The sequence below is a fragment of the Rhinopithecus bieti genome, unplaced genomic scaffold (genome assembly GCF_001698545.2).
Source record: "Rhinopithecus bieti isolate Rb0 unplaced genomic scaffold, ASM169854v2 scaffold_33302, whole genome shotgun sequence".
In the NCBI taxonomy this organism is placed as follows: domain Eukaryota; kingdom Metazoa; phylum Chordata; class Mammalia; order Primates; family Cercopithecidae; genus Rhinopithecus; species Rhinopithecus bieti.
In genome coordinates, this window is record NW_016814366.1 from 280,013 (window position 1) to 306,923 (window position 26,911).

The 26,911-nt window shown below is 34.5% G+C and overlaps 1 protein-coding gene across 1 annotated transcript in view; it reads right to left on the bottom strand.

Moving 5' to 3' along the window:
- Positions 1-5,346: 5,346 nt before the first annotated feature.
- DYNC2H1 (dynein cytoplasmic 2 heavy chain 1) overlaps positions 5,347-26,911 on the bottom strand; it is a 384,617-nt gene continuing 363,052 nt past the window's right edge. Inside the window, 2 exon segments of the mRNA XM_017850085.1 lie at positions 5,347-5,889; positions 16,248-16,364. Of these exon segments, the coding sequence (XP_017705574.1) occupies positions 5,731-5,889; positions 16,248-16,364 (276 nt within the window). The 3' untranslated portion in view covers positions 5,347-5,730.

The window sequence follows — 26,911 nt, forward strand, 5'->3', positions numbered from 1 at the left end:
GGAGCTCTCTTATGACCATCCAGAAGGTGCAAGTGTTTTGGGAGGGAGGCAGGTTAATGACTGGTTTCAATGTAAAAAGTACCATCCCAAAGGTGCACACGCTGTCTCGGAGAGACCATTTTGTTTACAATTATTGCTTCTCTTGCCAAGTGGGACTTGTATTAGTCAGAGAGCACAGGTTGAAAGTGTATCCAACTTAGGGTTCCTAGTTCAGCTGGAGTATTTGGGTCTCGTCTCTGGTTTTGGAGGGACTGTCTGAGGGCAGTAGATCTTGTCTGTCCACACCACCAGCCAGCTGGCATTTATCCACCCCATCTACGGTTGAAAAATCTCTCTTGTATAAATGAAATTCAGAGGTAAATAGTCCAGGGGTGGTATCTGTGTTTGACAAAGTCCTCAGAGACTGAGGTCGAAGATGGCAGTGTTGCAGGCAGCAGAGGAGAGGAGATGAAGATGAAAGAAAATGGTATATGGGCCACATCCTATAAAGAATGACCCTGGAAGCTGCCATAGGATATTTGTGCTCACATTCTTTGGCAGAAGCGAGTCACATGGCCACACTTGAATGTAAGGGAGATAAGGAATTTCAGTTTTTATTCTGAGTATGCATTAGTTCAGTTAAACACTCTAAGTTTTCTTACTACAGTAGTAGGGGAGAATGGGCACTGGGAGACAAGCAGCAGTAACTAACATAGAAAGAGTTGTGCTTTACATGCAGGGAAGCATCTTTAAAATTAAAAACCTGTGAGCAGCCACCCCATTGTTAAGCATTTCGCCACTGCTAGTAGAATCAGTTACGTTCAAATAAATTCCTATTTTAATAATGATTAATTTCAAATAGAAACGAAGCTAACTTCAAGAAGTCAGGTGTCACTGACTTTAATAATCAAATTTTGTATTTAGGTTATAATTTGATTCCATTATTTTTTTCTATGTGGTTTAAGTTGGTACGTTCATTGCTTTGTAATTTTCCCACAAAACTTAAACATGGTTTTATTCTTTATTCCTACTTTGCTAAACATATAAGTAATACACTTTTGAAAACAGGGAGAAATTGAAGACCATCTTTCTATCTATTGTGTTGAATCTTAACCCATTCCACCTTCTTGTCTCTGCTTTCACCTTATTAGGTTTCTATTGCCTTAATCCCTTCTGAAACAGTGTTCAGGAACTAAAAAAGGGGAAGGAAAATTTAGGCACAGCATAATCAGAATTTATAATGGTTATGCATAATATTTTGGTTGTTTTTCCCTTTATTTTTGAAAAAAAGAAAAGCTGATAGCCATGTTTACATACATGGAAAATATCACTGTAGGTAAAGACAGTTGTTCTCAAGAAGCTTACTTTTCTCCCCGCTCAGATTGGGTTTATTTTTCCTGTCCTTCCATCGATAACTTAACTGTTGGAATACATTTATTTTTCAGTGTGAAATTCGCAGTGTTAGTATATGGTAGCAGATGTACTGAGGTGGATTGGTTTGAGCTTTTGGACCCTGGGAGGTACACGTCTACTTCTGATAGAATCCCTGATTGTCCAGCATGAAATCCAACTCTTCCATGAAACTTTCTCTGATAATTGATTTTTCTCCTAGTTAAAATGTTAAGTTTACAAGGCATGACTTGTGAGTATTTAGGAAGGCAGGACTGTAAAGTAAAAATAAAACAGAAACCCAGCCAATCTCTAAGATCCTTTCCATTTCCAAAGAATTTTTTTTTTTTTTTTTTTTTTTGAGACAGAGTCTTGCTCTGTTGCCCAGGTTGGAGTGCAGTGGCGTGATCTTGGCTCACTGCACCCTCCGCCTCCCAGATTCAAGCAGTTCTCCTGCCTCAGCCTCCCGAGTAGCTGGGACTACAGGCACGTGCCACCACACCTGACTTTTTTGTATTTTTAGTAGAGATTGGGCTTCACCGTGTTAGCCAGGATGGTCTCAATCTCCTGACCTTGTGATCCGCCCGCCCGCCTTGGCCTCCCAAAGTGCTGGGATTACAGGCATGAACCACCATGCCCAGTCCCCAAAGATTTTTTGATTGAAGGACTATATAACCAAAGGATTTGTTTTCTTCAAAGTGATCACATGGGGAGGCACAGTCCAATGATGTCAACCTTGCTGAGATGTTTGAAATTTCTTTTTCAAGTTTCTGTGAGAACCTTTGAAGAAAGCCTTCTCTAACTATCCTCAATGATGAAAATGTACTCATTCTTTAAGGATGGGTTTGATTCTGGGAGCAATCTAAAATCACTTGGAGACAAATCTGATGATTAAGTTGTCTGGAAACAATTTTTAGTCACTGATTCAATAAATGTGTGTTGAGCTCCAATAAAAGCAAGTGCCATAAACAAAAACATGAAACATATACTTCCTGCTCTTAAGATGCTTAGTGTGCAAGAGGGTCAAAATTGAGGTGAAATGACTGATTTTCTTGAATTAAATATTCTTCGTATTGTAGTACTTTGTTTTCTATTTTTTTGTGTCTCCCAAAGGCCCAATGCAGTCTCGCACTTTGTGTGCTCTGTAGCCGCCTTCCTGGCAGGGCTCCTTTGTGCTCACAGCTTCCTAAGATAGGCGGGAAATGATAACTCATCCAGACTTTGACATAATGGAAGTAAATACATAGAAATAACATGGAAGAAGATGCCCCAAGTAACTGGAGTGAATTTTGTTTTCTTTAGTCTCCATATCTCTTTCAGAAATTATAGCAGAAGGTCTCAGAATAAAAAATAAAACCCCCAAATAATTATTGGTTAGGGATACTTAACACAAGGAGTAAAATTTCAACTTCTTCCCTTTAACATTTTTATTTTGATGTATACACGTGTGAGCTTGCCAAAAGCAAAAGCTGCACAAAGGGCTGACGGGAAGTATGTGAAAGCTAATATTTTTTTCTCCTTGAACGTATTTTGTTCCATTTGTCTTTGCCCATTCAATTCTGCCTTTTTCTTGTCATTCTGTGCTGTCTAGGACCTCCAAACAATGTAGAAGTGATGAGCTTTGTCTTGTTCATTTTAAAGTGAATGCCCTGTTTCCTCATTAAAAATGATCTTTGCTATAGATTTTTCATAGATATCCATTATTTGTGAAAGTCCCTTCAATTCCTGCTAGTCAAGATTTTTATTTTGAAAATTATCATACTAAATTTACCAAATACATGGCTATGACGTATTTTGTTTGGGGCCGTTCCAACATCTGTGGTGTCTGAGGACTGAAAACTGTCGTTTGTTGCTTCTAACGGATTGAGAACCTCAAATACTGTGTCCTTCTGAAGCTTTAGAAAGGCTCCTTGCAGCTCACATTAAAAAAAATTCCCCTTATTTTCGGTTATATATTAAAAACATGTACTGTGTAGGTAACAAATACAGGTTAGTGGGTGTCTCTTTGGAGGAAGAAGTGAAAGTTCTGCTGAAGGGAATGTGAAGGACTCTGATTTTGAAACAATTTTTAAAATTTGACACTTAAAAAAAAATCTAAAGCAAACACCATAACATCTAATATTTGTTCACTTTGAGGAAGGCAACACATTTATTTATTCTTTGTAAAATATTTTCAAAGTAAGTTTTTTTAAAAGAAAAGAAACAAGCCTACTGTTGCTAATCATTTTTTATTAGTTACTCCTTCCCCTGCAATCCCTCAGCCCTTTGCTACTGTGCCACATAACTCTTATTTCATTGTGCTATGAGTTTTCTCTATATGGGCATTTTTAATATATTGTTTCCCAAATTTAACCAAAAAAGCTGGTATAGCAATATTAATATCAGATATAAAAATTTACAGTGTGGAGACTGTTTTTACATGTTTCACTGTCTGATCAGCTTTTACATCTCTCAAGAGCAGAGACTATATTATCTATCTTTATATTTCTGGAATCTGGCCAATAGCTGGCTTATGTTATTTTGCTGGATATTAATGCAAAAATTCATAAGCATGAGGTTTGGCATCATATCAATTAAAGACCTATGCTTCTTTATTAAGTAATTTTATGTCATTGTACTGAATGCATTTCTATAATGAGTTAAAAGTTTTCACTGCATGGGGATGCGGTAGAAAGAGCTAGGTACCGCTCTCCATGCTCTTCTCTTTTTGAGCACCCAGCTGACTACATTTCCCAGACACGCTACACATTATGTATACCCATGTAATTAGGTTCTCTCTAATGGAATGTAAACATAATGATGTGTGACATTTCCAGACATGGCCCACAAAAATGTTCCATGTGTATTCGTCCATGCTTTTCCCTTTCTAGCTGATTGTTATGTTGATATCAAGCCCTGAAAAACACCCTTAAAAGAATATATCTAAATATATTCTTTAAAATATATCTAGATATATTCTTTTAAAATATTATTTATATATTTTATTATATATTAATATATAATTAATATATATTTATTAATATAATTAAAATATATAAATATAAAATATTATTTATTAAATATATATTTAAATATATTCTTTTAAAATATGTTTTCAGGGCTTGATGTTGACATTACCATCACTAGAAAGGGAAAAGCATGGACGAATACACATGGAATAAATACATATTTTTAAATATATGCCTTTAAAATATATATTTACATATATTCTTTTAAAAGTATGTTTTGCATTTTTAGTTGCTCCTCTAAGTATATAACTATGACTCGTTTTAAACAACTATCAAAAATATAAGCCTCAGCTCTTAGAATTTGTTTGCTGCAAGGATAGAGCTGCAAATAACTTCACAGGATACTAAAATGTCTATCACTCAACTGAACAGTAGTTTCAGTTCCTTAGATTTCAGGGAATCTTGCAGAGCTAAAATAATAGCTCCTATAAAAAATACAGGCCAGGTGTCGTGGCTCACACTTGTAATCCTAGCACTTTGGGAGGCTAAGGCAGGTGGATTGCTTGAGTGCAGGAGTTTGAGACCAGCCTGGGAAACGTGGCAAAACCCCATCTCTACAAAAAATAAAGGAATTAGCTGGGCATGGTAGTGCATCCTGTAGTCCCAGTTACTCAGGAGGCTGAGACAGGAGGATAGATTGAGTCTATGAGGTTGAGGCTGCAGTGAGCCGTGATCGCCCCACGGCACTCTATCCTGGACAACAGAGTGAGACTCTGTCTCAAAAAACAATAACAAAACACAAAACAGCTGAATGTTTAATAACCAGAATTTGTCCTCCATTATTATGTCACCTGAATTATTCCTATTTGAATTACCTTAAGATATTAGTTGTAAGTGTATAGTTACAATGACAATTATATATTTGTACATTATAATTAGTATAGTATAATTATATTCATATTGATACTTTTATACATTCATAACTTTATAATACATTCTTCAGTATGTAAAAAGTCATGGGAAGACTGAAAAAATTATGAACGCTCTTACATTTTATTAAATAATTATGACACAAATGACAGCCAAAGTATTTATTATGGATTACTTTAATATACCACTTAAAATCTCTGACCTAAAACAAATTTTTGAGCCACTGGAAAAGTGAAGTTCCTCACAGAAATATTTAATGTTATCAAAAAGAATACTCTGTTTTAACAATAACTCCATTAATTACTTTAAAAGATGCACAGTGCTGCTTTTACACATTAAAATTTCAATGAGATCAACACTGTAAGGTAACTATATGTTAATATTTTGAACTAACATTTCAAATGTAGACTGACCACATGTTTGATTTAAAGCTTAAAGAATCAGTGTTCCCTTTTGTGAAGATGGCTTTTGTTGTCATTAGATTCTACTGATTTTTTAGGAATAGAGCTGCTCCACACTGAATCCACTGGTCTTGGTTGCCGCCACATGGAACATCAATATTGGTAACCACACGATCCCTTTCAGCACTTGTGTAAACAGGCAAAGAGATGCACTCATCCAGGGAATATGGACCACATGCATCCTATTTAAAAAATAACTTGTTTTAAAATACAGCAATACACTATTTGGAAACAGATTATTAGATAACCAAGGAAACAAACATATCAATATTATGAAATGTTTCAAATAAAGATTAATATGATAAACCCCTATCATCCCCCTGCAACAAAATGAAACACATGGCCTATCGTGCTTTATTTACAACCTCTCCCTAGCCCAATATTGGAGTATTTTGAATAGCACCTTACAATTACAAAATTTCACCTATAAATATTTACATATATATCTCTATAAATATAACCATGTATTATCACGCAGTAGAAAATAACCAATAATTCCTTAATATCATCACACATCCGTTATCTCATTATCTCCTGTTCAAAGAGTTTTTCTGTTAGAAGCATAATTTAAATAAAAACTATGCTTTGCAGTTTGTTGAAAAGTCTCTTAAGTCTCCTAAATTTGTAAGTTTTCCTCCTCTTTTCCTAGCAATTTGTTTGCAGAAGAAACTATACCAAATAGTTGCCCACATTCTTTTTTGGATTACATTCCCATGGTATCACGTCGGTCTGTCTGTTCCTTGTATTCCTATAAACTGGATCCATAGGTGAGCTCAGACTCAGTGTTTGGAAAATACTGCATAGGTGGTACTAGATGTTTCCATCAAGCAGCATATGTCGGGTTATTTCTCTTTTTTGGCTATTAGAGGCCATTCATAATCATTTTTCATTCAAGATTACACAAGGGGTAATCTCTTTCCTTCTTCCAAGCAGGAATATATCTATAAAGAGAAACCTCCACTTATCAATTTTTTTTATTACCATGAGGTGCAGTTCATATAGGAAAAACTGGATAAATGCTTATTTCCCTTTATGTGTTTTCAAAACAATGAATGTTTCCTAGCATACTCCAAGGGTGATCAATGACCACCGCTTCTTTTTAAAAAATAGCATTATGAACTGGTGGATTTAAACATATGTGACGTGCTTTAAATGCAATGCAATCGCTATTGCACTGGTGTTCAAACTGTCAGTCTTTGCTCGGGGGGAACTTTTTAAGTTGGCTCCTGGGTTTTGCTACATCCCCAGTTGTCTCTTCAATAGTTTCATTGCCTTTCTAGTATGACAAGTATTATTATACAAGCTCATCTTTTATATTTCCTGCCTTAGAAATTAGTCATTAATCTGATGATTCCTAGTTTCTTTCAAGAGAAACGGTATTAGAGACCATAATTTGGGTGTTAGGAATAATTGATCTTTTTTTTTTTTTTTTTTTTGAGAGGGAGTCTTGCTGTCACCCAGGCTGGAGTGCAGTGGCACAATCTCGGCTCACTGCAAGCTCCGCCTCCCGGGTTCCTGCCATTCTCCTGCCTCAGCCTCTCAAGTAGATGGTACTACAGGCGCCTGCCACCACGTCCGGCTAATTTTTTGTATTTTTAGTAGAGACGGGGTTTCACTGTTAGCCAGGATGGTCTCGATCTCCAGACCTTGTGATCGGCCTGCCTTGGCCTCCCAAAGTGCTGGGATTACAGGCGTGAGGCCACCGCGTCCGACCCATTGATCATTTTAATTCTAGGATGTTTTAGTGACTGGAGCTTAGAAATCATGTATTTTTAAAAGAAAAACATCATGAGTTCATAACTGTATTTCCATTTCAAATTTTGGATTAGCATTTTTACTGAATTTATATGATTTTATTCAATTAATTATTACTTTACAGAGTTGGAATGGAACTTCAGAGGCAAGCTAGACCCATTTTAAAATATTACAAAAGTGACAGATGAGAAGCCCACAGATAATTTACCCATGGTGACCTAGTTAGGAAGTGGCAAAGTTGTCACAGATATTACAGTTGACAAAACACTCTAGTATATGAATGTTAGCAGCTAATGTCTCTTATTCTGTTACTTTTCAAAATAGAACACAATAGCATTTATGGAAATAAATTATTTTCAGACTCTGGAGTACTTGTCTAGGAGCTCCTGACCCTGTAGAGGTTACTCTCCGAACATCAGTTTCCCTATTATAGAAAGACAAATGACACTTGCGCACCTCACAGGATGTGGAAAGAATCAGATGGCATAAGAGCTCCAGATATAAGTATTATTTATCCACAGATCTCTAATTATTTGGACTGCCTTTTCCTTATTCCCTACTAATTCTCAAATTGACTAGAAAAAAAAAAATCAGCTTTTTGGCAGCTACTACATCTCTTAAATGGTGTTATGATAGAAATAAAATAATTTTCTTTCATAGAAAATTAAGACATTCTACTTTTAAGCCTAAGTGGGCATTACATGAACTTTATATTATCTTTTCCAATCCTGCTCTTCTCTCTGTCCCTCTCCCCCTGCCACCCACACCCACACCCACACACCAACAACTGTTCTGACTCTTCTAGCCCTTGATATAAATCAGTATGTCCCCTGAAAAATTATTCATTCCTAACATTCTTGAATCTTAACCTGATTTACATATAACAAAACATATTCTCTAGGTAGAATCATTCCCAAAGAGATAAAAATGCCATCTGTCCTATATTTTTCTAATTATCTGTTTGCACTGATGATCTTGTTAGTTATTCAGCCATTCATTTAATAGCATTTTATATGCTAATATTGTGCCTAGAATTGTAAAGGCTAAGCATTTCAGTACATACGCAAATAGAGAAAATAATCCCCTTTGAATTTTTGCTTTAGGAAACAAAGTATACACATATCAAATATCTAGAATATAAGTTTTGGGAAAATATATATTTTAGAAGATCAAAATAAAGAAAATGCTACTCTGGGATATGTTAACCTAACAGTGATTCATGGAGAGAGTAAATCCTTAGTTGAACATCAAAAAAAAAAAAAAAAAGTGGGATTTGGAATAAAGAGAATTTTCAACTTTTATCAGTCACCAACTAATCTCTTCCCTCTTGTTCAATTCTGCTTAAATGGCAAAGCTTTAGGAATCAAAAACTGTAATTGTCATGACTCCTTAGCCAATCTTAAAAGGTAAAGCCTAGTGCAAGCATTCCTTTACATTCTTTGGCAAAGAGCAGACAAAAATCACATATTTGTTAGACTGAAGTGATCTGAATCTATGATTGCCTATTTTTAATCCTGGGAAAGGTCTTAAATTATCTTTTCCTGACACCTGATACTTGCTTTGTTTGCTCTGTTTTCCATTACTTCTATGATCAAAACTGAAATAGAAACATGGCAATGAAATGTTTTACGATGTTATTCCTTTCTAGTCAGGAGATTTTCTCTATATATTGATGTAAAGAAAATTTCTCTTTAAATTAGGAACTTAATAATGCTGATTATCAACTTAAAGTTGATTTTTTGCAATTCACTAACAGTTTACTAGTTTTTGTATATATTTCCAAATTCTTCCAAACCGTTTAGTTGTAGGCTTTGTTTATCTTACAGCCAGGGTACAAATCTTTCTTTCAAAACCTACAGTGTTTTAAAGCAAAGCAATACAGTGGCTTCTTGATATTTTGTCACTACTCAAAATCTCTTAAGTGGTAAATAAAAGTTAAATACACTTGCTCTTAAGTCTCTAATAAATAAATGCTCACAGTAGAAGCAGGGGCAAGTATTTTTGGTATTCTCACTATTATATTAGCACAGTATTTTGTGTATATAGAAGTTCTTTGAATACTCCTTAACTGAATTAAATTATTATGACCCAATTCCCTCTTTAATATGTTTAACATGCAAAACATAAGACATTGTTGGGCTGAAGTATTTGGACGAAACTAAAATTTTATTAATAACTATGAACAAACACCCTGTGTTCAATTAATGCAAGAAAGGAGATATATTAGGAAGACTTCAAATAATTCACATTATTGTTTCTTCCAAACAAAGTTTTGTGCAATTACAATAATTCAAAATCTATAAATTGTGACTGATTAAAAGGGTTGATGTTTTCATAAACCATATCCTTATTAAAACAAACCAGTCCAGTTAGCTCTGTTCAATAATGAGGCTAAAATTTGAAATTTTACATTCATTTGAATCAATTAGCTTTTCATAAATAAAAATTGTTTTGTGTGAATAAACATCTTGTGCAATTTTCCTGCTTTCCTAAAGTGTCCAAGAAAAGCCTGAATGTCTCACGACAAAATGTGCCCATGCCTTGGGCAAAATGACTTAAAAGCATACATTCTACAAATAGCAAGCAATACACTACTATTTGAAAGAAGATAATGCAATTTTCAAAGGCAAAATGGTGACTCAGTAGTCCCCTCTTATCCGTGGGGAATACATTGCAAGGCCCCAATGGATGCCTGAAACTATGGATGGTGCCAAACCCTATATATACTATGTTTCTTCCTAAACATACATATCTAGGATAAGGTTTAATTTATAAATTAGGTATAGTAAGATACTAACATGAATAATAAAAAAATAGAATAATTATAACAATATACTGTAATAATAAAGTTATGTAAATATGATCTCGCTCTCAAAATACCTAGTGTACTATATTCATTTATTTGCAGACTGTGGGTAACTGAAACTGCATATACAGAGGGACTACTGTATTAGATATCAGTTAGCAAACCAAAGAAAGCAAGGAAAAGCAAAACCAAACAATGAAAACAAAATTATTAGGTTACTCATATTAGCTATTTGGCCAATTTCAATTAAATTTCATAACAAAACACATATGAAGATAAAATAAAACATATTCATCAGTTTATGCACAGTCCAACTTATTTTAGCACATGCTTTCTGAATGTTTATGAATCAAGTCAATGAACAGTTCTTTTTTAGAAGAGGAAATGATAGAAAATCAGAGTTCTAATGTATGTACAAGTAGCACAATTTAGTGATGCAATTCTGGGAAAAAAATCTCAAAATAGGACACAAAACAGCATGCCACCAGTGAATACTCTGACTTTGTTCTGTTAAGAATGTCTAGCAACGTTTTAAAATGTATATTGGTAAAGATATATTTTCCTGATTTTTCAATAATATAGTGTTAACATCATGACTTTCATAAAAGTCCTTGAAGAAAAAAAAAATCACATACAAAATGTTAGTCAAATATTTGTTATTTTTCAAACCAGAGTGTATACAAGGCAGAGCTTTCAACACATATCTTCTGATATATGTGATATTTTAACATCTATACAAAATATAAAGTAATGATTGTTTTCCAGAGTAGCTTGTGTAAATATTTTATAGTTCTATTTTCTCTGAGAATAAATTTTTTTTCTGAAGCTGAATTGTCAATTGTGGTGCCTATCAGAAGATCCAGCCTCATGGGGTTCAGTCTGCCTCAGGACTACTGTTACTGTGGGACTGATAAACTCTAAGTAGCATGATTTACAGGAAGATAGAACAAAGGCAAACTGACTTCCTGTGGAATGCCAGAAGCGCATCACTGAGACTGGTCTTCATTATAAAGCACTGTTGACCAAATCATACTGCGTGGAATATTAGATCCTGATGGAGCATAGGGTGTAGGTGCATGAGAAGGTTGTATGGCAAGTAATCTTTGGGACTTCTCAGAGCTGTTAATATAAGACTTTCCAAGGGAGGGAATATTATGTTTAAATTTGTTTACTGAATCATTTTTCATAGAGAATTATTATGAAATGATACATGGAAACATGTTAAGAAATGCATTGGAAAAAGCTAATGCTTTCTGGATAAAATCCTCTAGCTGTATCTTAATTTGAACCAATATTAATTTAACCAAAAACACTGCATTGAGCTGGAAGTGGAATAACTTTAAGAATCTGTAACATGGAGTCACTGCACTCCAGCCTCGGAGACAGAGTGAGACTCTGTCTCAAAAAAAAAAAAAAAAAGAATCTGTTTCATGAATGAATAGTGTGAGTGTCAGTTATATTATCCTAGTACATAGACAATGGTAAACAGAAATACTAGAAAAATATTTCACGAGCATTTTATTTATTTTCATTTTTCCTTGAATTTGTCATTCCAATCTTGTTAATTCACAAAGTACACCGCATTTCAAAGAGAGGCAATGATAGAGCTTCCTCCTCCTGCCCCAATAAAAGTCTCAGAATTTGTTGATGATACCCCTTTTTAAGTATCACCACATACTAAAACAATGTTGAAGTTCTTCAATCTTCTGCAACCTAAAATGTTCTTTGAAAAATGGAGGTGCAGCCTAACTCAAAGCAATGAGGTGCAAATGACTGGATTAGTGGGCAAGTTTCTGTTAAAATGAAGCTATTCAGGGATACTGGGTGTTAGATAATATTGTGAAAATAATTTGTAAAATAACCTCCTTCTGGTCTAAAAAGTTTAGTTACCAAAGTTCTGCATTATATTATTTCATCCAAGCTCATAAAAGAACACTGGACTTTCTGCTACAAAACAGCTGTAGGAGTAAATGGCAAAGTAAATCTTTTTACTGGTTTATATAAATTGATGTTGATGCTTCCTTTGATTGATTGTACACTGGTTCCTTCCTTCCTACTAAAAATGCATTAACATGTTGATATTTTTCCACTGCAAATTATGTGAAACTTATTACAGACATAGTTGCTTAAAAAACAAAACAAAACAAAAAAAACCTTTCTTTCTTAAAAGAAAGCTTAAAGCAGAAGGTGGAGAATTTAATAGTTTCTACAGGGTCAGCAAATTTTTTAAATAAAAGGCCAGACAGTAAATATTCTAGGATTTGTGGGCCACGTGGACTGTGACATGACTGCTAAACTCTGCCATTATAGCCTGAAAGCAGCATGGACAATATGTACACAATGAGCATGACTGTTTTCCAAATAAAGCTTCATTTATGGACAATGAAGCTTTTATATGCCATGAAATACTTTCTTCTGCATTTTTCAACTTTTTTAAAAAAAGTAAAAACCATTCACTGTTCATGGGCTCTGTAAAAATAAGTAGGCTGGATTTGGCCTATAGGCCATGGTTTTCCAAACCTTAATTTATACTGTTAGGGTGTCTCAATATTAGGTCTAAGGTTTGAGAGAGACACCTGAATTTGAATCTTAGTTGCCTACCTATTAACTATGTGATCTTGCGCAAGTTAACATAATCTTTTAAACCTCCATTTTCTACTTTAAAATGGAGATTACAATTCCTATTTCAAAAATTTTTTAAAAGCTTAAATATCTTGTATTTGAAACACCTTGCATAGTGCTTGGTATGTAATCAGCGCAAATAAATGTTCATTATGATTGTCCAAACACTAATGCTACCATTGTGGAACTCATAAATCATTTAACTTACCTGATTCTCAGTCTTTCCATCAGAAAGATAGAAAATTTGCTGTACCAAACCCATAGGATTGTTATGAGACTCAGGTATAACTATATCTCACAGTGTGCCAATCTACTATCCACCCACTCACTGCTAGACTGATTTTCTAAAACTACAAATCTGATCTTACCATACCCCTGTTCTCAATCTTTAAAAAAAATTTTTAAATTCTTTTTTTATTTAATAAAGATGGGGTCTTGCTATGTTGCCCAAGCCAGGCTCTAACTCCTGGGCTCAAGTGATTCTCCTGCCTTGGCCTCCCAAAATGCTGGGATTACAGGTGTGAGCCACCATGACTGGCCCTGTTCTAAATTCTTGATGGCTTCCTACTGACCATAAGGTGGTCTAAACTCCTTGGCATGGCTACTCAGCTTATCATACTTGGTCTTGGCCTTCCTTTCTGGCTGCATCCCCCACCATTCTTCCATATGAACTATATGCTCCAGATGTACGACACTTGCAGTTCCCAGAATATCCTAAGCTCTTTTCTGCCTGCATATATTTACATATGCTGCGCCTTCTGTCTGGAATGCCTTGTTACCCTATCTTTTTTGAATTTGTCCTTAAACTCTTATTACTAAAGTTCAAATAACAGTTCAAGAGAAGCTGCCACCTCTCTCAGCGAGATCATCTGACTTTCCCTCATTTGTTCACACATGGTAGAGTTGAAGCCTCCTCATCTGTCAAAGTACTTTATATAAACCTCTCTAATGATTCTGAACTGTAGTAGTCTCTTTGCTTATTTGCTCCCCCAGTTGGCAGAAGACTCTGCAGGAGAAATCTGTTTATCTTTGTAACCCCAGGGTTCAGCATAACATCTGGTATATAAGAACTCAACAATAACTTAATAATGAGTGAAAGTACTGATAAACTAAAAAAGTACCATAAGAAATGAGATAAAACATTATAGCATTATAAACAGTTTAAAATATTGACAATAGTATAAACTTGACTTACCATGTATGAAGCAGTGTGCTAGGTACTTTACACATACACAAACATATTTAATCCTCAACATGATCTTACAGAAACATTATTATCTCCATTTTCAAATGAGGAAACTGGCTCAGTGAAGTTAGGTACCTTGCCTAAATCACCTAATTCATAAGCTTGGGAACTTGGACTACAATTTAGGTCTGCTATGCTAAAGAACTTTGTGTTCTGAAACACTTAGTAGTAGATCTCATGTTCTTTCCTTCTTAGCTGATATGGGAGAGACATTCTGAAAAGTAGTATGATCATAGCAAAAGGAGGAAGCTGACTGTAAAGAAAGAAGGGGAAAAAGGAGGTGGGGAAGCACTAACAAATTCTTCTATTTCATGTCATGTACAAGTGCAAAGGCCCAGAAGAAAATCTTATAGAAAAGAGTAAAAGTTCACATTACCTTTTAGTCATGTATTCTATAGGATAAATGCTCAATTCATTTTACCTCTCTTTATATGAGCTATTTTGAAATTAAATTATTTTAGCTTTTATTCCAATCCTGACATTTTAGAAGTATGACAAATAAAACTGGAGAGAAATAACACTCAAAGTAAAATATTGCCAAGCTATCAATTCATAGTCTTGCAAAGTCACATCACTTTTCATATAACCCAGTAACAGACTGGCTTTGTCCATGACAGCACTGCATTCCTGATTTATGTTCAGTTTGTGGTCAATTACGTGGGTATTGCTCCAGGTCATTTTCTCCTATATTTATTCTTAGTTGCTCTCCAAGCTCTATTTTTATTGTTTGGGTTTTTCCTCAAGGGAACCTGTTTATACTTGCCCTACTTTTTTTCCACCTCCTCATGATCATAATATGGATTTTATTTTCCAGCGAATTAGTAGTTTATATAATTTAAATTCATTGGAATTTATCTCTATCATCCTAAACAATTTTGTATGTCATATTCACAACCCTTGACAAATTCCAACCTTAACTTTTGTATATAACTTTCAACTTGATTTACACACCTAAGATAAAAATGTGTCATTCATAATTTACCAAATTTTTGTAGAAAATTCTTATAGGTATTAACAGCAAGATTGAAGTAAACAATGATTCTTTCAATCTCTTCTCTCTCCTTTATCTCATAGTCACTCTAATTTTAGAGAAAATGAAGCTGATATGGGGGAAAAATAGGGAATTTTGACAGACATATATGCTCTTTTAGGTCAGAGGATACTCTCGTAACTCTTGGCTATGCTGCTAATTGCTATCGCTTTTTAAGATTTTCCTTAAGTAAATACTCTGGTGCATTTAATTTTTATTTTATAAGGAGAATGACAATAACTGGAAAATTCAACGCATTATTTCCCAATGAGAAAGCTCATTTTTCTTGTAGTAAACAATATGTGAAATAGTTTTGTTGCTCATTAGATACAGAATCAGAACTTTAAAGTTTATTCACATGTAGTCATATGTGCTTTCTTAAACTTTATTAAGAAAAAGTTATGTGCTTCATTTACAACTATGTCCTATTTTAAAGACATGTATACCCCAAGTTCTACTGTTGAAAGTTCATTCAATAACTGTTTTGAAGGGAAAAAAGTTAACTAAATAAGTCTTTAAGATTGTTTTCTTCATCCACCTATCAGCTGCCAAATGACATTGTGTGATACAAAGCCATATATCTATTAACACCTTAATTCTATCACTCTCTGTGTAGCTAACTATGAGAAGTCATTTAACCTACGTGAGCATGTTTCCTCGTTTGAAAGTGGGAATAATAATATCTGCCTTGCATGGCTGCTCTGAGGAGGATTTTAGGTAAAGCATATAAATTACCTAGTGCACATTGCTGAAAAAAACAGGAATGCAACTCATGGTAGTTCTTATTATCATTAAAGGCTTTTTTATTACCAGGCTATAAACTCTCTAGAAATTAATACTATGTTATTCTTTCTATAACAAAATCAAAGCCCAAAGTTTTTCAATCAAAATCAAAGTTTTCAAATGTCTTGTACATCTTAAACATGATAAAGGATAAAATATTTTGACTGCAAATTTGTCCACATGCAGGTGAGATTAGAAAACAAACAAAAATACACAGGCCAAGAATGTCTTCTTCCAAAGATAAAATCTAAGAGTGAACTGATACTATTAAAACTTATGCTTGTTAAAAATGTATTACCTGTGGAATCCAGCCCATAAAACAAGGGAGCACTGATGACACGCTAGGAGAATCAAGCTGATTTTCACAAAGTTGATTTCCATCAAAACTACATCCTTCTAGTAACAAGCCACTGATCTGCCGTGGAAACAAATAAGTCATGAAAAGATGCATTCAAGTCTCAAACGTCAGAGGTTACTCTATTCTATCTTAAGAGCAATGCTTTCCATTGTGTTCACTGATTCCAAATATATGAAAACAAAGATTATGGTACTGTTATTTGAGAATAAAGTCAGTAAGGCCTGGACTAGTGTTCACCATCAACTTCTTTTAGACTGATTTCTCATTTTTAGCAAATATATTTTTTAAATTACTTATAAATCTCATCAGTTATGCAACCTCAGGTGTCTTGATATTAGTGTAATAGAATTACAGTGGCAAAAGCCAAAAAGTTATTCTTTCTCCACAAGGGAAGGGAGAAAAGCATAATTAGACAGCAAACGTATTCCCAACCTGGAATTCTGACACCTTTTAAGGAACAGAATAAAGTTCAGAAAGTGTAATGAAAAAAACTGACATGCGATATGGATATTAAAGAAGAATTAGGAGAATTCATGTCTTTAAGGTAATCTTAGTGTAAATGTAAGAAATCCTGAAAATGAAAACATGGTTCTTTTGTTATTTATTAGCTTCATATTTCTTCTTTGAAACGCTTCATTCTTTTAGTTTCTGCAGTTAATCTAGCCTGACTATCTAAAGGCAACAAATGTAGAGTCAGTATTTGGCATTTATAGCTCTTCTGGCACTTTGCCTTAAGAGCCACATCTATATTATCATAATTGGAACTTGGCACAAATATAAATAATCTTAAAATATACAGTGCCGGCTGGGCGCGGTGGCTCACACCTGTAATCCCAGCATTTTGGGAGGCCGAGGCGGGCGGATCACGAGGTCAGGAGATCGAGACCATCCTGGCTAACACGGTGAAACCCCGTCTCTACTAAAAATACAAAAAATTAGCTGGGCATGGTGGCGGGCGCCTGTAGTCCCAGCTACTTGAGAGGCTGAGGCAGGAGAAGGGTGTGAACCCAGGAGGTGGAGCTTGCAGTGAGCCGAGATCGTGCCACTGCACTCCAGCCTGGGTGACAGAGCAAGACTCCACCTCAAAAAAAAAAAAAAAATCTGTCTATATATATATATATATACACATACATACATACACACAGTGCCTTGGAATTTTAACATACTAAATGAAAGAACTATAGAATTTAGAATGAAGGGAATGCTAAGTTGGAAGAGTTAAGATAATTTTCAGTGACATACAGTCAGGGAATGGTTTTGGTGCTAGGAGAGAATCCCTTAACGAATAGTTTTGAATGATTTCATTACTTGAATTTTACAGTAAGGTTGCTGTTGCAAGAAAAAGATAAGTAACTGTTGTTAGTAAAAGAGCTGGGATTATAATATCATTATTTAATACTTAAATACTCTTTCTACTATACCACTAATGTGATATACAGGTCTCTTAAAGAGTTGTAAAAATATTCTGGCCTGAATTTAGTTTTATCTGTAGCTATGAACAATAAATAGTATTGTTTTTCATGTTTCCAATCTCTATGTAAAGGGTAACATGCAACCTACTCTTTTCCTTCATTGTTGGTTTTAAGGTGCATCCATTTTGTTCTTTCATTTCCAACAGCTATACAGTATTTCATTTTGTTAATATACAACAATTTATCCATTTTTCTGCTTGTGAATATTTCCAACTGCTTGCCATTATTTAAAAAAACCTGCAATAACCATGCTGTGTACTTCCTCATACACATTTGCATGAATTTCTCTAGATATATTAAATTACTAGGTTGAAGAGTGTGGTCAATCTCAATTTTACCTAATATTGGCAAATTATTCCCCAAAGTAACTCTATCAATCTATACTCTTACTTGTCATATATAAGAATTTACATTATGCCACAATCTTGCCAATACTTGGTCTGTTGAGACTTAAAAATTTTGCCAATCTGATGAGCAGGAAATGGAATCAAATTTTGGTCTTCATTTCATTCCTAGTTACTAGTAAGAACAAGTACTTTTCCTTATGTTTATTAGCCATTCAGGTTTCCTCTTCATGTAAGTTGCCTATTAAAATCCTTTGCCCACCTCCACCTTTTCCTTACTATGGACATTTTCTTTAAAAGAATGATCTATAAATGTCCTTTATCTGTTTTAAGAACTAATCCTTTGTCAGTTATACAAGATACTAGTATCTTTTCCTGGTCTGTGGCCTGTGTTTTCACTTTCTGTAGTATCTTTTTAATTTCAGGGTAGCAAATTTATCAGCTTTTTCCTTTAAGACTATTACTTCTTTTGTTTCTAAAGAAATCCTGAGTATTTTCCTGTATTTTGTTTCTAAAAGTCTTCTCTTTCAAACAGTTTTGTTTCTGTAACTTTTTAAACCTTCAGAGTCCATTTTTATTTATAATATAAAGTATGGATCAAATTTTATCATTTTCTAAATAAGTGAGCAATTGTTTCAGAATTATTTATCAAATAGTCCTTCCAAGACCCTAATTTGTAACCACCCCACTTTTGTCATGTGTCAAGTTTCCGTACTGGCATAAGTTTGTTTCTGGACTTTCTTTTGTGTCTCATTAGTCTGTCTTTCCCTAAACCAATACCATACTGTCTCAACTGCCATCGCTTAATAATAACAATAATAATATTGTGACACAGTGCAAAATATGGCCCCAAATTCCTCTACTCCTAATATACACCCCTTTGCCAAGTAAGCTTGGCTGCTGCTTCCATCAGGAGGTGGAGTTTCTTTTCTACACCTTGAACTTGGGCTGGCCTTTTAAATTGCCTTGATCAATAGAATGTGGTAGAAGGACTTTAAGCAACTTCTGAAGCTAGGCTTTAAAAGGCTCTGCCTTCTAGAAATGCTGCACTGAAACCACCAAATAAGGAAGCTCTCCTAGTCTACTAGAGTATGAGAAGGCATGTGAAGGACAGAGGTACCTCAGTATGAGGTACCTAGAGTATGAGAGGGCATGGGAAGGACTAAGCTAGCACCAGTTGCCATATATGTGAATGAGGCCAGCATGGACCTTCCCTTCTAACTGACCTAGTTGAATGTAGATGCAGAGTGGGTCTGAGTAAATCAGCAAAGGACCTACTAGGCAAACCACAGAATTGTGAGAAAATAATAAATTGGTATTCTAAGCCACTAAGTTTTGAGCTAGTTTGAGCAAATGCTAACTCAAAACTCATGTACCACATATTTAAAAGAAAAACACACACACTTTGGGATATTGGTTGAAATTACATTAAATTTTAAAATTTGACTTTGGAAAGTCTGACATTTTCACCATTAAGTTCCTCTTTCATGTGTTTTTCCACTTCTCAAATTATTTGTGTGATCATGACTTAAATATACATTAAGTACATTTAAGTACCATTTAACTGGATTTTATTTTTTCCTCAGTCTGATAATTTCTATCTCTTAATTGGTAGGATTAACATGCTTACAATAGTCATATATTTAGTGTTATTTCTATTATTTTACATTTTTTTCTCTTTACCTTTGTTTACTTTTTCTCCTTTTCTGCTGTGGATTGTATATCTATTTTAGTGTTTTACCATCTACTTTTAAATGCGTAATTAAGTGTAAAACTTTCTAATAAATTCTTTAAGTATTCAGTACTGAAGACAGTATGAATTTTAACACACCATATCTAATTGAATTATTGCTGTTTAGATTTTCAGCTTAAACAGAACATTTTACAGTCAATATTTAAGTTAAATTTAAGTTAAATTTCACACTAAAATTATTTGTTAATTTGGGGTTCACTATTGTTTTAGGTGTTCATTACTTTCTCTGGCTTTACTTTTTTTAGAAGTACATGTTTCAATATTGCTTTTATTGAGGTTGTATGTGACTGGTGAATTCTGATGGTCTTTGGGTTCCTGAAGTATCTTTTTATTGCTTTCATTATTGAATATTTTAGATGGCAATAAAGTTTAACAATTATTTTTCCTCATCAATTTGAATATATTATTTTACTGTCCTCTGACATCTAGTGTTGTGAATGAGAAGTCTGCTGTCAACATGGTGATTATTTTGGTAGAAAATCTGATGTTTTATCTGGTAACTTTGAAGATTTTCCTCTTTAATGTGGATATTGACTAGCTTTGCTATAGTGTGATTAGATGTGAAACTGAATTTACTTTTGTTTATTATTTTTGGTACTTTGCAGATGCTTTTCATCCAAGAACTCTTCATTCTCCAATTCTGGAAAATTCCTGAATTAGTTTTTCAAATTTCACTTCTCTGTCATTCTCTGTTTTATACTTCTAGAAATCCTTTTAGAAATAGGATAGAGTATCTGAAACTATTGTCTATGTCTCCTAACATAACCAATTTATCATGTCTTCTTCAATCATATCTAATGTATATTTTGTCTATCAATTTTTTCATTTAAAGCCTACATTTTTCATTTCTGACATTACTTTCAACTAAAACTGTATTATCTCTCCCTGTTTCTCCTCCGGAAGTTCTTGTTATTTTGTACTGAACGTTATTCCTTCATGTATCTGTTCAAGGAAACTAAAATAGTTTAACTTTTTTGTCAGATTTTTCTATAAAATTAACAACAAACTAATTGAGTAGCTGTTTCGTCTGATGATTTTGTTAGTTTTCTTTTTTGGATTAGTTTTCTTTTCCCATTTATTTTGGATTTTGGATTCTATGTTCATCTTGAGCAGTATTTTCCCTCCATAGACCTCTGTACTGTCCCTTCCATATCTATGTACATATGGTATTTATAATGCCAGTTTGGGGGTTCTGTTCTGGCGATGTTCGGATACTGCAGATCTTGTGGATAGGCAGTGAGATTCAGCATCTAAGAAGTCAGGCTATTTCTTTGTCTTTCACTTTCTTAAGCCTGCAGGTTTCTGTAAGGCCATAAACTCAATCAGTGATTCCTCAAGAGCTTTATTTTGTTTGTTTGTTTAGTTATTTGAGGCAGGGTCTCACTCCCATTGACCAGGCTGGAATACAGTGGTATGATCACAGCTCACTGCAGCCTTGATCTCCTGGGTTCAGATGATTCTCCCACTTCAGCCTCTTGAGTAGCTGGGATGACAGGCATGCACCACCAGGCCTGGCTAATTTTTTGTATTTGTAGTAGAAACAGGGTTCTTCCATGTTGCCCAGGCTGGTCTTAAACTACTGGGCTCAAGCGATCCACTTGCCTCGGCCTCCCAACGTGCTGGGAGCCACCGCGCCAGGCCTGCAACAGCTTTATTCAGTCTCCTTTTACTGGGGAGATGGAGAGCCTAACCTCAGAACTGGATTCAACAAGCAACGAGCATGGTTATAGTCCTGTGTAACATTTAGCAGTACTGATTCCTTTTACTCTAAAAAAGCCATACTTCATTGCTTCCTAATTCTGGACTTATAGCTCAATCTATCTGTATTTTTGGCTCTACTTATAATTTTATTTTCTGTCCTGTTTCTGACACAATGTAATACTTACCTTGTATTTCAAGCCAGCTAAGGTTTGTGATTTCCTTTCTGTACATTTTACCTATCATTAGTATGCATTTAGATAAGAGTGGATGAATCATAATCTCCCTGGGCCATCTTTAGCGGTTTTCAGTTGTTTACAATATATTGAAAGAAAAATAAGGTGTGTACTATATGTTAGGTCCATTTAATTGTAAACAGAATTTTTGAGAAAGAATCACCATAAAATATTAATACTGATCTTCATGATGGTTTCATAGGTTTATTCACTTACTGAAAATTCATTAACTGTACTCTGAAGATTTGTGCATTTTTGTATATGATGCTACACTTCACTATTAAGGTTTAACCCCTCTAAAAAGAAAAAAAGAAAGATACACAGGTCAACATTAAGAGGCGTCACATATATGCCAAAGACCAGAGACAACTGCAAATAAAAAAGAATAATAAATGCAATTTACTGAAACATTAGACATACAAGAAACTCACAATAATACTTAAAGAGAAAATGTCACTGGACACTGCTGGAAACTATGTATCAACAGCATCTTTTTCATGAAAGAATGAATTTTCCCAGTTTAAATGAAAAAATTAAGCATTCTTTATTTTCAACAAAAAAATGTTATTTCATAGTATGCAGTTAACTACATAGACCTAATTGAAGCCTCTTTGCAGAAGAATTTTAGCTAATAAATGTGGAAGGAATAACAGAATTAGAAGAATCAGTATGCATCCCTAGTTATCCAAGCAATGATCAATGGTTAAAACTATTAGACGAAATACTGATGAGAAACGTTATATGAGGAATGAGGCTGTCACTGCCTGTACACATGAATCAATGTTAGCCTCACTAAAAACAAGAAAACAACACCTGTGTGCCTCATCATACAATGTAAAATGAAGAACGCAGTGCCACTTATGAAGTATTTTTGTTGCCCCTCCACACACACACACACACAAAAATGAATGTAATTAGATCTTTGGAATTAATTTATATTTATAAGGAATGAGAGACAAAGGAACAAAAGCTTACTACCATAAGGAAGCAAGCAGATGAATACGGAATGTACATATCATTCAACAGGAAAAATGACCCCACTCCTGTAACAAACAGTGGTATTCAATGAAAGATGGAACCTGATTTAGATGTAAAAAGACTTAACGCACATAACTAAATGCAATGTTACGTCTCACTTCATTCTTTTGACCCTGATTCGAACAAACCATTGGAAAGCGTTCTTTTGGAGACTGGTCAATATTGTTTTGGACTGATTCCAAGGAATTTTAATTTTGATATTTGTGATAATACATTATATTTAAGAAAATATATACTTTTAAAGAAACACATTCAGAACCATGGGTAAAATAAAATATCTGAAATGTGTTTTAACAATAAAAACAGAAAAAGGGGGAATGTTTCTAAATCTTAAAACCTTGGAATATGCAGACTCATTTTACTACTCTCTCTTCTGGATTTGTTTAAAATGTTTAATAATAGAAAGTATTAAACATTATCGAAAAAATCCTTGAAGACCACAGGCTGTTTAAATTTTCCTAGGGAACTGACTGTTCCATGCAGAGCTACAATATAGTACCCATACGTGCCCAGCAGCCATGCGTGGTTACTGTATATACTGTACCACATATGGCTACTGAGCACTTGAAGTGCTGCTAGGGCAATCCTCTCTCGGCCTTGGAGGAAGATGTAACACGTAGGATGAACAGGAGCTTGATTTACGTATTTTGCCATATCAAGTTTTCAAGTACTATTTAACACATAATAGATCAATAATGGCAGAAATTTTAGAGGGCCATGTTCAGGAACTGAAAATCAGTATATAAGTATGTTCTCTCAAGTAGGTCTAGAGGGTTTAAGATATTGATTGCTTTGGAGAACTACAGCCTCACTGTTTAATTCAGTCTATGGCGATAGAGATTTAAAAAAAAAAACTAATAAAATTATAATGATAGTAAAATTCAAATCCAAAGTTCTCCTATTGAAACAATCCCCTTTGTTGAAAACATAATCATAATAAGAAGCGGGCGTCGGTGTGTTCAAGCCTGTAATCCCAGCAATCTTTTGAAGGCTGAGACGGGCGATCCAACGAGGTCAGGAGAATCGAGACCTATCCTGGCGAACACGTGCAACCCCCTCGTCTACTAAAAAGTACAAAAAACTAGCCCACCGGGCAATGTGCGGGCGCCTGTAGTCCAGGCCACTTGTGGAGGCTGAGGCAGGCGAATGGCGTCGGAAGCCCGGGAGTGCCGGAGCTTGCAGTGACTAGAATCCCGGCCTGCACTCCCAGTCCCTGGTGAGAGCCGAACGAGACTCTGTCCGTCCAAAAAAAAGAAAAAAAAAAAAAAAAAAAAGAAAAAGAAAAAGCATAAGTTAAAAGGAGCCTCAGGTGGACAAATGAACTACTAATTGTTCAAGTGTAAACAGTGAGAGCCTTACAAAGACTTTCTTCCCTGATAATAGTTACCTAGAAACTGCGGTGAGAAATTTAGAAAATGTGCCTTTTATAGCTCAATGGACCAGAGAGAGGAAAAGTTCTGTCGAATTATCTTAAATCTCATGTGTAGAGATGGCTTTTAAAATTAAAGCTGTAAATATGTGTGGAAATACATTGGTAACAAAAATGGCAATTATTTTCTAGTCATTATACCATGCTTATTTATGTTACTAAATATTTACAAGTGAATATTTTAATTTTTAACAATAAAATAGCTTTTAATGAATCTCAAATGAAAAATAAAAGAATTTCGCTTACTAGATATAGAGAACTTTAGATGAAAATATACTTGGTTTTCTAAGAAACAAATATTTCCTACCTATATAAATCTTAATCATATATAGAATCTGAATATATATATATAATATATATTCATTATATATACACAGATTATACATATATATTCAGAGATCCTCATAATAAACATGTCAATGAAGTTATTATTGAAATCTACTGATAACTGTGATGGCCAAGGCTCAGACTGCCCCATTAATTGCTTAAAAATGTCACATAGCTCTTTTTTAGATACTAATAATCTTATTTTACTGTCAGCGCAGCCCACCCCCTTGCCCCCCCACTGCCCCAGTGTACAAAACAATTATATAAGCTTGGGATTTTCTGGTTGTCCATGACTTTATTCCCATTCTGAAAGCACGGGCAACATACTTTGGGAAATATGAACACATTTTGACACAATAAAACCGGTTTCCCTTGCTTATTATACCCCTAAATTAAATAATGATGCTATAATTACATGCATGGTTCACAGCTGCCAGACACTAAATATACATGTTTCGTGTTCCTTCCCGCTCCTGACAATTGGACAGCAGTGTATGACTCACCGGTAATAGCCAAGGTATTTCTCATGAACTAAGGGCTACAGTTAACATAAAACGTAAAGGAGCTGGGTGTGGCGGTGCGTGCCTGTAATCCCAGCTACTCAAGCAGCTGAGGCAGGAGGATTGCTTGAGCCCAGGAGTTCAAATTCACCCTGGGCCATGTAGCAAAACCCCATCTCAACAAAACAACAAAATTAAATGCAAAGAAATGAAAGAAAACTTTTCTAACTCCTTGAGCTTTAAGTGAGAATTTTATGGCAGTCTATAGAGCCACAAGGGAAAGATCTAGCTTGTTGGTAATGATCAGATTTCTCGCACTCTGTACCCTCATAGCCGATGCTAGGAACACCTACTACAGTGCCTCTCCTATTGTAGGCCCTCAACTATTCAGAAAGGGTTTGATTGAGTGCTTATTATGTAACAGCTATTGTTACTACTCTCATGGGACTTACATTCCACTAGAATAAGACGACAAATATAAATGATATAGTATGTTAGAAAACAGTAGTAATATGAAAACAAATTTTTTGAGCAGGGAACCAACTATATGAATGGAATTTCTGAAAAGTTAGTTGCATAAAGTTAACTGCATTAAAGAACTATAGCCAGGCCAAATGCAATGGCTCAAGCCTGTAATCTCGTCGCTTTGGGAGGCCGAGGCAGGTGGATCACTTGAGCCCAGAAGTTTGAGACCAGCTTAAAGTTTTTAAGTGAAAAAAATGTTAAGAGGGCAATTCTATGTGAGGAAATGGGAAAGAGGAATGGCAAGGAATGATAGTGGAAGACAGGCTAGTGATATGAAAGAAGGTAGGGGTTGTTGGGGAAAAAGTTTCCATCACAGACTTTTAAATTATTTTTGTTAATGTTTGAATGATTTTCCTGTTAAAATCTATTATTTTACAATAACATGTAAAGAGCTAAGAAAATTTGTACTACAAAAGAAATAGATCATCATGGTGGCTTTAAAAAAAAAAACAGTTAACTAATGTACTCACAAATTATAAGCTCCCTGAGGACAAGATTTTTTATATACTAATTTTTTATATACTACACTTTATACAGGTTGAATATCCCTTATCTGAAATGCTCAGGAACAAAGTGTTTATGATTTTGAATTTTTTTTTTGAACTTTGAAATACAGTCATGCATCACTTAATGATGGGAATACACCCGGAGAAATGGATCATTAGGTGACTTCATCACTGTGTGAACATGAGAGTGTATTTACGCAAACCTAGATGGTATAGCCTACTACATACCTAGGCTAGATGGTATAGCCTATTGCTCCTAGGAAACAAATCTGTACAGCATGTAATTGTGCTGAATACTGTAGGCAACTGGAACACATGGTAAGTGTTTATAGACCTAAACAGATCTATGTATAGAAAATATACAGTAAAGAGAGTATAAAGATTTAAAAAATCCTATACCTGTTTAGGGCACTTACCATGAATGGAGCTTGAAAGAATGTAAGTTGCTCTGGGTGAGTCAGTGAATAAGTGGTGATTGAATGTGAAGGCCTAGGACACTATTATATATTACTGTAGACTTTATAAACACTGTGCACTTACGCTTCACTAAATTTGTTAAAAATAATTTTCTTCAATAATAAATTAACCTTAGCTTACTGTAACTTTTCACTTTATATTTTAATTTTTTTTAACTTTTGACTTTTATAAATAGCACTTAGCTTAAAACATAAATACAAGATATGTAAAAAATTAAAAGTATAAAGTAAAAAGTGTTTTGAGCAGGGAACTAGAACTGTATGAATGGAATTTCTTTTTTTTTTTTTTTTTTTTTTTTT